This window comes from Sarcophilus harrisii, chromosome 2 (assembly GCF_902635505.1).
Source record: "Sarcophilus harrisii chromosome 2, mSarHar1.11, whole genome shotgun sequence".
Lineage (NCBI taxonomy): Eukaryota > Metazoa > Chordata > Mammalia > Dasyuromorphia > Dasyuridae > Sarcophilus > Sarcophilus harrisii.
The window spans coordinates 281,808,892-281,820,953 of NC_045427.1; the positions used below are offsets into that span (position 1 = coordinate 281,808,892).

The 12,062-nt window shown below is 32.7% G+C and overlaps 1 protein-coding gene across 2 annotated transcripts in view; it reads left to right on the forward strand.

The window, feature by feature from the left end:
* Nucleotides 1-11,232, forward strand: part of GOLGA5 (golgin A5) — a 28,160-nt gene extending 16,928 nt beyond the window's left edge. Inside the window, exons 8-13 of one of the 2 annotated variants that reach the window (XM_031952302.1) lie at nt 778-906; nt 3,676-3,774; nt 6,130-6,352; nt 7,204-7,309; nt 9,148-9,211; nt 10,622-11,232. In XM_031952302.1, the coding sequence (XP_031808162.1) occupies nt 778-906; nt 3,676-3,774; nt 6,130-6,352; nt 7,204-7,309; nt 9,148-9,211; nt 10,622-10,702 (702 nt within the window). In that variant the 3' untranslated portion in view covers nt 10,703-11,232. The remainder of the gene's footprint in view (nt 1-777; nt 907-3,675; nt 3,775-6,129; nt 6,353-7,203; nt 7,310-9,147; nt 9,212-10,621) is intronic. The other variant, XM_031952303.1, reaches the window with a different exon arrangement.
* Nucleotides 11,233-12,062: the final 830 nt, after the last annotated feature.

The following is a 12,062-nucleotide window of genomic DNA, read 5'->3' on the forward strand; positions in this document are numbered from 1 at the left end:
TGGAGAAAGGGAAGATGAGGGATGGAGAAAAAATTTGGAACTCAAAATCTTACAAAAATGAGTGTTGAAAACTATTTTTGCAGGTAATTGGAAAAATAAAATACTATTGGAAAAAACCAGTTTTTGGAGGTGGAGGTAAAGAGGTCTTTCACCATGGAGCATAGTTTGTGCAGTGTCACAGAGAAGGGACAGTAAAGAGTTATGTGCTTGGGAACAAGATGGAGGCCAGTTTGGCTGGCTTGTGGAATTAGTCATGGCTAATGAGGTAGGAAAGTAGATCAGAGTAGGTTGTGAAGGCTTAAATGCTAAAAAGATGTATTTGTATTTGGGTCTAGAAGTAGTGTACTTCAAGGATTCTTGATTCCATCAGTGTAGGTACTCCCTCTACTGATCCAAATATAACTTTAGTTGATGATTTTTGAGGATTTCTGTCACCATAAAAAATTAAGACCCTAAAGTCAATTTGGTGATGTTTCCACATTCAGTTAGGTGGTCTTCAGATAGTAGATGTATAGTCCTTTGCCAGACTAGTGTTCAAAAGTTCTGCCAGCATTTGTGTTTTTTTGGCAGACCCTCTAAAACCGTCAGGCATAAAGGGAGTTGTATAAAGCAAGACACAAAGGACTTAGTCTGAATAGAAGCCTTCCCCCAAATTTTGTCAAAAAAATATATACTTATTCTGCATCTCTCCCAAGTTTTATAGATAAGCTCCATGACTCCATGACTAATTTGGTAAATATAAATTATTATTAATTTAATTGGTGACTTTTTTTTAAGGACATGGAAAGTCAGCAGGTAAGTGAAGCTGAATCTTCAAGAGAACGGCTGCAAGATCTCCAAGAGCAAATAGCTGAACAGAAAGCAGCCAGACAAGAAGTAGAAGCTGAGTTAGAACGTCAGAAGCAGGTGAGCCTTATCTTGTCAAGAATGTAGAAGGAAATCTGCCGCTTGGTTAGTGGTTATGGGAAACCACCACATACAACACTTTATTTAAAGTCATGTTTATTTCAGTCTCTTGAGACAAAATTGATTTTAAAAGTATTGGTCGTTACTGAATCTGTAGTTACAGAAAACTGTCAAACAAATTGCCCTTCAATGATCTGGTTAGCTGTCCATATTTTCTATAAATATTTAACAGTTATTTGATATGTGAAAAGAGTACTGAATTTGAGGTGAAAGGACCAGAGTTAAAATCCTGACTTTTCGACTGCTTTTTATCTATTTGACTTTGAGATAGTTGATTAGTATCTTGGGCTTCTCATCTGTAAAAGTGAAAGGGGTTGGATCTCCAATATCTTTTTTAGTTTTAATCCATGATCCTATGAAATATAGCTGGAGAGAGACAGGGTTCATATTGTGGCTGATTTTATGGCGATGACCTCTGGAGGCTCTCAATCTTTACTGAATCTGCTTCTGCTTCTGTTTTTCTTTTAGGACTTTAAAATATCTTGTAGAAACCTTTTTTGCAATCAAGAATATTCTAAGTACTTTATTATCATTAAGTGCTTAAGTAAAGTAAACTGATAGATGAGCTTAGGGATCAAAAACCTTCATTAATATGAAAACTTGCTTCAAGTAAAACATTTTAAGTATAAAGCCACTGAGAGCAATACACTGAATTTTGGTTAAATTGTTGGCAGTGTGTCTGTTTTTAATTTATCATATACATTTCCCATAATAAAATATATATTTATAAGTCATCTTAATTTATAGTTATTTACATACCCATTTATATCATGTCTATAACAGCACTAAAGAGTCTATATAACTTTCCTTTGATATGACTGCTATATTTGTAGAACTAGATTCAGATAGAGTGAAATTTAATTGTTGGATCTGATCAAAATCAAAAAATAAATCTTAGCATTTTATTAATGTGGGATATTAAGGATAGTCATTAAGTAGAATCACGAAAGAACAGAAAACTATTCATTTAATAATCTTTTTAGGGCAAATAGACCATGTTTTTAGAATAATTTAATTTTAGCAAAAAGATTTAAATTTTTCCAATTGCTTTAAAATGCTAATCATTTGTTTTAGAAAATCAGATGGTTTTGATAGGTACTTCATTGTGTAATGTTAAAACTCACATGTATAGAGCCATTCGAGTTTTGCAGAATTCTACCTATAAAACAGCCCTAGAAAGTAGTTCCTGTAAGTATTAACCTCATTTTACAGATGAGGAAACTAAAGAGAGTAAGTGACTTGTCCAAAAGTCGACAGGTAGCAAATATCAGAGTCAGGAAATTCAGAATTTTTACATTTCTGTATTAAACCAAATAATATGTAATATTAGTAGCTTTAAAAAAAAAAAAAAGCTTTGTAGTGTCGTTATAGTTTTTGTGCAGTATTGTATTGGTTTTTTGCATGTCTTAGCTTGGACAAAGCCTTTTAAATATTCCTCTAGGAGTTACTATTTTTAAACTGGTTTTTATTATCATACAATATATTTGCCCTTAAAAAGTGAGATAAGTCTCTGTATTGTATAAGTAGTAAATAAGAACCACAAAAAAACAAGCAAACTACAGAATACATCATAAACTCTCTAACAGGCAATTCAGTTTATGGAATTATCTGTCCTTTCAGAAATGTCATTTTAATTAACTTGGTCAGCTAGCATGTAATTAAAAGGTACAGATTCAATTTTGTTGATGATTAGAGATTATCTTTTCTTTTTAACCAGAACAGATGATATTTCCTGTTACTGGTGCCCTTTAATGTAAAGGTAATAATGAGAAAAGTTGAGTTGAATGTACTCTTAATGCATTTATTCATTTGGCACAATTTATGAATCCCTTATTGGAATCAAATAATCTTCTAGGGTTTCTGTATTCCTTTCACTTCAGTAACTATAACCATAACATTGAATATCTTTCTATAGGCCTATTAAAAAATTAGGTGGATTACTAATAAATATTTCACAGACTGTTATCCCTTCTAAATTACTTTTCTAGGTTTCTCTTCTCATTTCTACATTCCTTTGATTCTTTTATAAAATGAAGATGTTAAAGTCTGTGATCCCTTTTAGCTCTGTCTTTTGTTAAATTTTTTTTTTTTATTTTCCCCATTCTCAACCTTTAGCATCATTCCCCTTCTCATGTTGTCTAAATAACTAAAGTACACAACTTTTGAAACATTATCTGGTTATTTCTTCTACATTTGGGAGTGTTTGAGTAAATTTAAGTCTCTTTGGCTACAAGAAATTAGAAATAGTTCCATAGTCAAATGGAGGTACTTGCTGCCACTAGCAGCAGTGGAAAATGCTGAAGCTTTTAAACCTGATTAAATGAATCAAGGTGATTTTGATTTGGGGGTTTGTTTGTTGTTTGCTTTCATCGGTAGAGGTAGGACAAAAAAGGGTACTTGACAAGTAGCCCTAGAGGGAATAATAAAAGAGTCTGGCCTGAAATAAAATAGTTTTTAAATTGGTTTTAATATAATCAGTTATTCCCAGCACTTTTAGCTAGTTTTTTAAAAGAACATGTGAGAATAAAGTATTTTCTTTGTTTGATAACCTCTTTCGTAATACAGTCATTGAGTTCACCCCATTTATTATGTTATCTGTTTTTGGAACAAGGTACTAACTATTCAAGTGTTAATTATTTCTATTTACTGAGCTTCAGTGAATTCATTAGAGTTCTTGGAAAGACTTCATGTTTATTATTTATTTTTAAGGAATTCAGTTATATAGAAGAAGAGCTTTATCGAACCAAAAATACACTACAAAGCAGAATTAAAGATCGAGAAGATGAAATCCAGAAACTCAGGAATCAGGTACTATTGATCATTGAGTATTAAAATGTTTTGGAAAAGATGATTTTGTAGAAAGGGTAACATATTTTAGACTATGCCTCTTTAGAAAATAATAAAACAATCATAGTATTTTATTTTAATTTGAGCTCTTTTTTTTTTAAACTGAGGTAGTTGGGGTTAAGTGACTTGCCCAGGGTCACACAGCTAGGAGGTATTAAGTGTGACCAGATTTGAATTTAGGTCCTCTTGATGTCAGAACTGGGCCGCCTAGTTGCCCAAGCTCTTTTTTTTTTTTTTAAGAGTGGAAAGGTGAACCAAGAGTTATTGCCAACCTTGTGAGGGCCTAACTTAAGATTCATGGAATTAAAAGAGACTTTATAAGTCTGTGTTAATCCTCTTATTTTACTGGTGAGAAAACAAGCCAGGAAGGTTAAGTGTCTTAACTTGAAATTGGATAGAGTCAGAACCCAAGACTGCATTTTCTAGCTTGATTTGGTGTTAGGAATGTTTTGTTGTCATAGGGTTTTCTCTGAAGTAGACGCTCAAAATGTTTGCATTGCATTGAAAGTGAATTTGGTCAGGTATGGTCAGAAGAATACATACACATTGTTCTAGTTTCCAGAACATAGTTTTCATGATAGTAATTGCTGTTAACAGTTAATGTTCTCTAAGCCCATAGCTAAATGAATATATAAACCTCTCTGCTAATGATTCCTGCGTCCTAAGATCAAGAAGGACCAATAGATTTATTTATATCATTGTCTTGCAGCTACATTTAACCTTTAATTTTTAACTGTGACTCTTATTCTTTTCAAAAAAAATTTTAAAGACATATTTAGTAGTTTAAGTTAGGTTACCTTCAACCAATCTAAATTATCTTTACATAATTATAAAGAGCAATTTTAGACTAGGAAAGCTATGAACTTAATTCATGAGTGTATGGTTATACAATCTTGATAAATATATATTATTTGATTTGTTTGATCCTCTTTTTTGCTTTTCATTTTGCTGAAGGTGCAGAAAGAAGAATCAGACGTTAGGAGTAAACCAAAAATAAGGATTAGCCTCTACTTAATTCATTTTTTTTTTTTTTCATTTAAACATATATACTGGCGCAGCTGGTTGGTATAGTAGATAAAGCACCAGCCCTGATCTCAGGAGGACCTGAGTTCAAATCTGTCCTCAGACATTTAACACTTCTTGGCTGTGTGACCCTGGGCAAATCACTTAACCCCAATTGCCTCAGCAAAAAACCCAACAACCCTCTCCCCCCCCCAAAAAAAAAAACCAACCCAAAACATGTACTAAAAGTGCTCTTTGCTTGATACCAGATAATCAAGAGTTAATATAGTAGAATTTCTGGTAAAATCACAAATCTTAAATAGGATAGAGATAATTTTTTCTTGTAGAAGAAATTCCTGCCAAAAATGTAGACTGTCGAAACCATGCAAATAACTACCCACTTAGAGTGGTCAGTGATTTATGTTTTATGAAAAATGTTGCTGATTCCATTTATTTGACTATCTCTCTGCCTCCTGGAAAAGAATATAGAATTGGGGAGGTAAGGAGAGGATAGGCTGATAATTACTTATTATCTGAAATGCTGACTTAAAATAGATTGGTTATGAAATTATTATAAAAAATCTTCAAAACTAACCCTGTTGTAAGCAATTAGATTTTAATTTGTTGCATCAACAGCTATTGATGTGATTCTGTTGTGCTAGGTAACATAAGGGACACAAAGACAATAAAATAAAATAATCACCCTTGAGGGAACCTTCCAGTTAGGGAAGGCAGGATTTATTTGAATAAAACAAAAATTTGCATTTAGTAATTTGTTTAGTGTGCCAAGATTTGTGGTACGGGTGAAAGACAAAAATTTGGAGAAGTAAGAAATAAGTGAGTTGGGAAAGGCTTCCTCAAGATTTAGGAGTTGATCTGAGCCCTGAAGAAGCCCAAGGTAGGATTTAGATAAGTAAAGAAAATAAATGGATAAGGCATTAAAGTGGGAGAGATGGGGAAGAAAGGGAGGGGGCACGGAATATAAACAGCACCATTTAAGAAAAAGATGACCATTTTCACAAAACACTTGAGGTAGGAAGTAGAGGAAAATAGGATTAAGTGTATAAGATCAGTCTAAACTGTGTAAGGCTTTAAGTGCCAGCAAGAGTTTCTTTTTTTTATTATTATTACATAAACAATGAGTAATCATTGTGCATTTTTAAAACTAAGAATGTTAATATCCAGCTAGAGAATTAACTTTTAATTTGATTCAATAACTCTTAATTATATGATTTGTATGGAATATGATTATATGGAATAGTGACTCATTTCATGAACTGGCTGAAATATTCAGACAACTCTTTTGACTTTCAGCTAACAAACAAAACTCTAAGCAATAGCAGTCAATCGGAGCTAGAAAATAGACTCCATCAACTGACTGAGACTCTGATTCAGAAGCAAACCATGCTGGAGAATCTTAGCACCGAAAAGAACTCTCTTGTCTATCAGCTGGAGCGGCTTGAGCAACAGATAAAGTCTGTGCCTGGGCATAGTAATGGACCTTCTATTAATATGTCTGGAATTGATGGTGTTGAAGGTAATTGGAAGAAGACCCTGAGAGGTTGTACAGTGTAGAGGTTTTAGCTTGTGTATTTTGTATCTCACTAACTTTGCACATTAGTAAGCATTTTTAAAGTTTTATCTGACTAAAGTAGTTTTTTAATAATCACAGAATGATGGTTATTAATAATTAGTTTGTATTTTTAAATTATTTAAGCATAAGCAGGAGAATTTTTTTTTTAAATTAACATTTAAAACTTTAATTATGTGTTTGTTTTTTGTGAAGCAATTGGGGTTAAGTAACTTGCCCAAGGTCACATGGCTAGGAAGTATTAAGTGTCTGAGGTCGGATTTGAACTCAGGTCCTCCTGATTTAAGGGCTGGTGCTCTATCCACTGCACTATCTAACTGCTCCTAATACCTAGTTTCCTTGGCTGTTTTGGGCTAAGTTCCATTTATATTTTTATCAGTGATCTGAATAATGAATTAAATTATATTTTCAGGAAGAGAAATTAAAGGAATTATTGCATCTGGGGATATGAAGGCTAAAAGTTGATAGATGTCTTACAATATGGAGAATTTTTCATAGAAGCATTTAAATTAAATTCTTATAGATAAATCTGCTCTCTTAAATTCTGATTAATCAATTGCTAAGTTCAAAAATAAAAGCCAGGATAATTGATATTTGAAATATTAAGCAACACAAATATTTCTTTCAAAGTATATCATTTAAATGCTGCAAATTAGTGATTCAATAATGCTATCAGTTCTTAGTCTTAGACCTTACGAATCTTCATGTAAATGTGTAGTAATAAAGGTACAGATAGTTCTCTTTAGTAAAAAAGGACCACAAATAGAACTCTGGTAATCAGATGTTGTTTTATTTAGGAACACGTGTACGGAATGTTCCTGTTCTTTTCAATGATTCAGAAACCAGCATGGCAGGAATGTATGGTAGAGTACGGAAAGCTGCCAGTACTATTGACCAGTTTAGGTAAGAGTTGATGCCAAAGAGCTAAATACTTGTACTTTTTTGTTTTTTAAATACTTATACTTTTGAGTAAAATTCCACAGACTATTCTGAAAAGATCTTCCAATCTTGGAGAGTCAAGCACATCATTTTGCAAAACAAGGGTTTTAATAGTGACATTTACCTTACTCATTTAATAGAGTAAGTGGGGGCTTTACAATATTCCCAGAAGAGCATAACTGGAACATGATTAGTTCTGGCTTTCCTTTCTGTAAATATATTATTTATCACTTTACTTTTTTAATTGAAAAAAAGACTCTATTTGTCCTGTGTGTTTTACTAGGTTAATGGTCACCAGGTTACCTAGTAAAACAACTAGGTTAATGGAACAAATAAAACTTTTAAATCAGCAAGATATATTTTTAGTACAAATTATAACATTTTTATCACAAAAAGCAAAGATACATTCATATTTAAAAGGAAATGCTTTCATATAATCTTCTTGTAACCTGAAGAGTTGAATATTGGAACTTGTTAACTTGATCTTGCTTGGAAAGAATTGACTTTCTGTCAGTATTTCATAATTTAAATATGAAAGTCCAATGCATTGAAATCCGTGGTCAAGGCTCAGCTCAGACACCTCCCCCCCTCTGTGGGGATGGGGATGGGGGAGGATAAAGCTGTGCACCTCCTCATACATAAAATGATGCAAAGAAGTGGAAAAGGAGGAGAGTTTTTTTGACTTGTACAATTTTTTCTTCAGTTTATGTTCTTTTGTGTCTTCCAGAAGTGAGGGATTCTAATAAAGGTAGAAACAGGTGATGTTAAGAAAATAGTGACTTTGAGGTCAGAAAACTTGAGTTGAAGTTAGGTTCTGCTACTTATTACTACATGACTTTGAATAGTCTGACACTGAGCCAATGGTTCTAGTTTCTTCCTTCATCTATGAAGCTGGGAGAGTGTTGCTTGTGCTTCTTTCTTCCCAAGATTAAGGCTCTTTGTAGCATAAAACTCCATGTTACTGCTGCCGTGACAACTTCTCATGAGGATTTCAGATGGCAGTTCTTGGGTGGGGTTTAGTTGCTGCCAGCTTTATTGTTAGTCTTGATTTTTAGAAGAAAAGTTGAATAGTAGAAGTTTTTATTGGACCACATTAACCTCATGTTGATGTAACTAAAGGGATAAGAATCAGAGAATACAAGCACTGAAGAGACTTTAGAAATTGTCCATTTCAGCCCCCTTAATTTGAAGATGAAGAAATTGAGACCCAGAGGGGTAAAGTGGCCTGCTCAGTGTCACACAATCAATAAGTGGAAGAATTGAGCCTTGAGTCCATGTCCAGCATATGTGCCTTCTACCTATTCTGAGTTTTCTCCAGGTTAGGTCTTGTCTTTGTAGCAAGGGACAGAATTATAAGTGTGATAGCTAAGTCAAAATTTTTCTCCTTATACATGACAGTGATAAGTACTTACATTTGCATACTGCTTTTCAGTTTCCTTACTGAAGAGCTCTATATACAGTTTCTTGTTTGATTTTCTCAGCAGCCCTGTAATGCAGTATAATTTTTCTGATGAGGGAAAAGGCCTCAAAGGTAAAGGGGCTTGGCCAGAGTCATCTACCTAGTAAGTGGCAGACTTTGTGACTCTAAGATCAGTGTTCTTTCTAGCACTTACCTACAACTATTTATTGGAATAATTATTTTAAGTTAAATTGTGTATTCTGAGTTAGAAAAGAAATTATTCTTTGTTGGTGGTACATTTGGTTTGCTATGTTAATAATAAATATGGCTGGGGTAAGACTATTACCTACCAATCAAGGGAAACTTTGTTACGAGTTTTAATTATTTTTTTATATTTGCACAGCATCCGTCTGGGAATCTTTCTCCGAAGATACCCTATTGCAAGAGTATTTGTAATTATATATATGGTAAGTAAGTTCCATTGAGGAGTTGTACTTGATCTCTTGGTCATTTTTTTTTTTTTTTTTTTTAGCTCCAACTATTAACTGATATAGGCTGGTAAGTGCTTATGTAAAGCATCAAATTAGTTTAGGATAGTTATGATTTAAATTTTTAAGAATACACCATGAGAATAATGACAACATTGTAGACATGAAGTTTTTATCTGGGTCTCTAGTAACTTAAATTCCTGTGAAACTTAATGTAACCTTTTTTTTTTTTTTTTTTTTTAAGCTTACTCTGTTAAAAAGTATCACAGTACATTAAAACTTATTTTTCCTTCAAATTTCATTAATGAATTTGTTGTAAAAGTTTGGGATGTTTCATTTTGAGTGTATGTGAATTATATAGACTAGTTAATTATATAAATGAGTATAAAAGTAGTTTTGTTAAATTATATTTATGGTAAGTTAGTTGTCTAAGCTAATAATTTTTCTGCTAAATTTGTGTATACAAAATGAAATTTCTCAGTGATCCACTAGAGGGAAGAACTCTATAAATTTAGAAAAATAGATAGAATGTATTCAAAGAATACGGGGGGAAACATAAAATAGATTTTATATTACTAATAATGGGAAGTGATTGATATCTATCTTCAAGAGAAAGAGGAGATATATGTGTATATACATATGTATGTATATAACTACTTGTGTACATCTGCACATATACACATCCATACATATTGGTGTGCATTGTGGGAGATAAAATTTGATCTGTGCTATTAACTGAATCCATGGTTATCAAAGTGCTTTATAAAATTTTTTTTTACTGAATTTCATTAGGGGAGGGATTAATAAACGTTTGCCTTTTTATAATTTAATATCCAACATTAATCTTGCCTTTAGTCATCAAATACATGATTTGACTAAGATGTTCCAAAATCATAAGAACAATATAAATTTTAAGTTGGAAGGGACCTTGATATCTTCTTTGTCCCCACCTAAAGCATGAATCTCTTTATGATATCCCCAAGTGATCATTTAAAAGGCTCTGCTAAAACACATCTAGTGAGAGGGACATTATATTCCAAAGAACTCATTCTAGTTTTTGGAATACTATAATTATTAAGGAGTTTTTTCTTCTACATCCTCATCACTACCCCCCTCATTTTTGTTTTGTTTTGTTTTCATGACACTGAGAGCTTTGTTTAATTACTTCCGCAATTAATTAGTTTAACACTGCATTCATTTGATCATTTATTGTATAGCTGTATGTGTTAGAACAACATGGATTTTGATACCAAACATGCCTCCACTAGATTTCAAAGTTCCTTAAGCACCACAGTCATATTTGGTAAAGTACTTCATATAATGTTATATAGACAGTAGGTTCTCATTAAATGACTTGCTGACTAATCTATACATCATTTCTTTCTTCAGGCTTTGCTTCACTTCTGGGTCATGATTGTTCTACTTACTTATACACCAGAAATGCACCATGACCATCCAACTGGCAAATGAACTGAGCCAGAGTGTCGAAATGATGAATCTTTTTTTCCCCTGGACTTTGAATCTGCAAAAAGTCTGTTGCCTGAAATGTTGAAGAAGGGCATATATCATTACCTGTTTTAGTACTACTTTCAATTTTTAAATTATTGAAGAAATACTATGCTCTATTATTTCTTCCTCTGATTTAAAAAAAATGGTAACAGTTTATTAGAAAAACACATACGTTCAGCTTAACCTTTGCTTTTCATAAAGTTAATGGCCTAGTGTGATACCACATATATAATGGGTTTTCATAAATACACCAGGCTAGACCAAGTTGGCATAGCAGATACTGTATTTTAGGTCATTACTGATTATGGGCTATAATCAGGGAAACTAATTGTATTTAGATATATAAATAAAAGTTTTAGTTACTCTGTCTGCATTTGCATTTCCATGTTTTTTTACTTTGTAAATATCTCCCCTTCTTCATGGTTAAAGGCCTGATTGACTGGTGCAATATGTTTTCATAAATACAGGAATAAAACCTAATGTATATCTTTTTCTTTCTCTTTTTTTTTTCCCTAAGAATTTCGTGCTGTTCAATCTAATATGCCTTCCCAAATGATATGATAATTAACATAACAAGGGTTGACAGACTGTGGCACTAGTATTGGAGCAATAAGTTATGTTTAAAACATTCTCCAGTTGCTTCTTTTTTTTGTTTTCTCCACCTTCTTTCTCCTCCTGTTTTCTTTTGCTTTGTCCTCTTCCTTTTTACTATCTTATTTTTCCTTCTCCTTTGTCTGTGGTGAATGTGAAAATGGCTTAGCTCCAATAGTGACACTCAAGAATTAAGCCTGTTTTGGTAACTACTTGTGCCTTCACATTTTTATACTCACACAAAGGGGTTATCTAGTTACATTGTTATTTGGAAATTTGATTTTTTTTTTTTTTCCTTTTAGAATTTAGTGTAGTGAGCTTTGCAACTTTCTACTGCATACCCGAGTTGTTGTGGACACTTTATGATGATAATATACTTAGACATCTTACTTTACAGTTGCTCTCTTCCTAAGGTATATCTATTTTAATTAAAATCTTGTTTGGTGGTTAATAGAAACACAAAACAGATAATTTTAACAGTTTCTGCTTCGATATTACCATAGATAAATAGGAATGCTAATTACCACACAAAAATATCTGTGCTTCTCATTTGTCATTAAGAAAGGAACCTTTAAAAGTGACTTTAAAAATGATACATGGACCTAGTTTTGTGTGAAATTGGACAAAAAGATTAATGCTATAAAAAGTGATGTTACTTGTGATATAGGATTTGGAGGTGTGGAAACATCCATAGTTAGCCCCTGAAGTTGTCAGATGCTTCTTTCTCAGG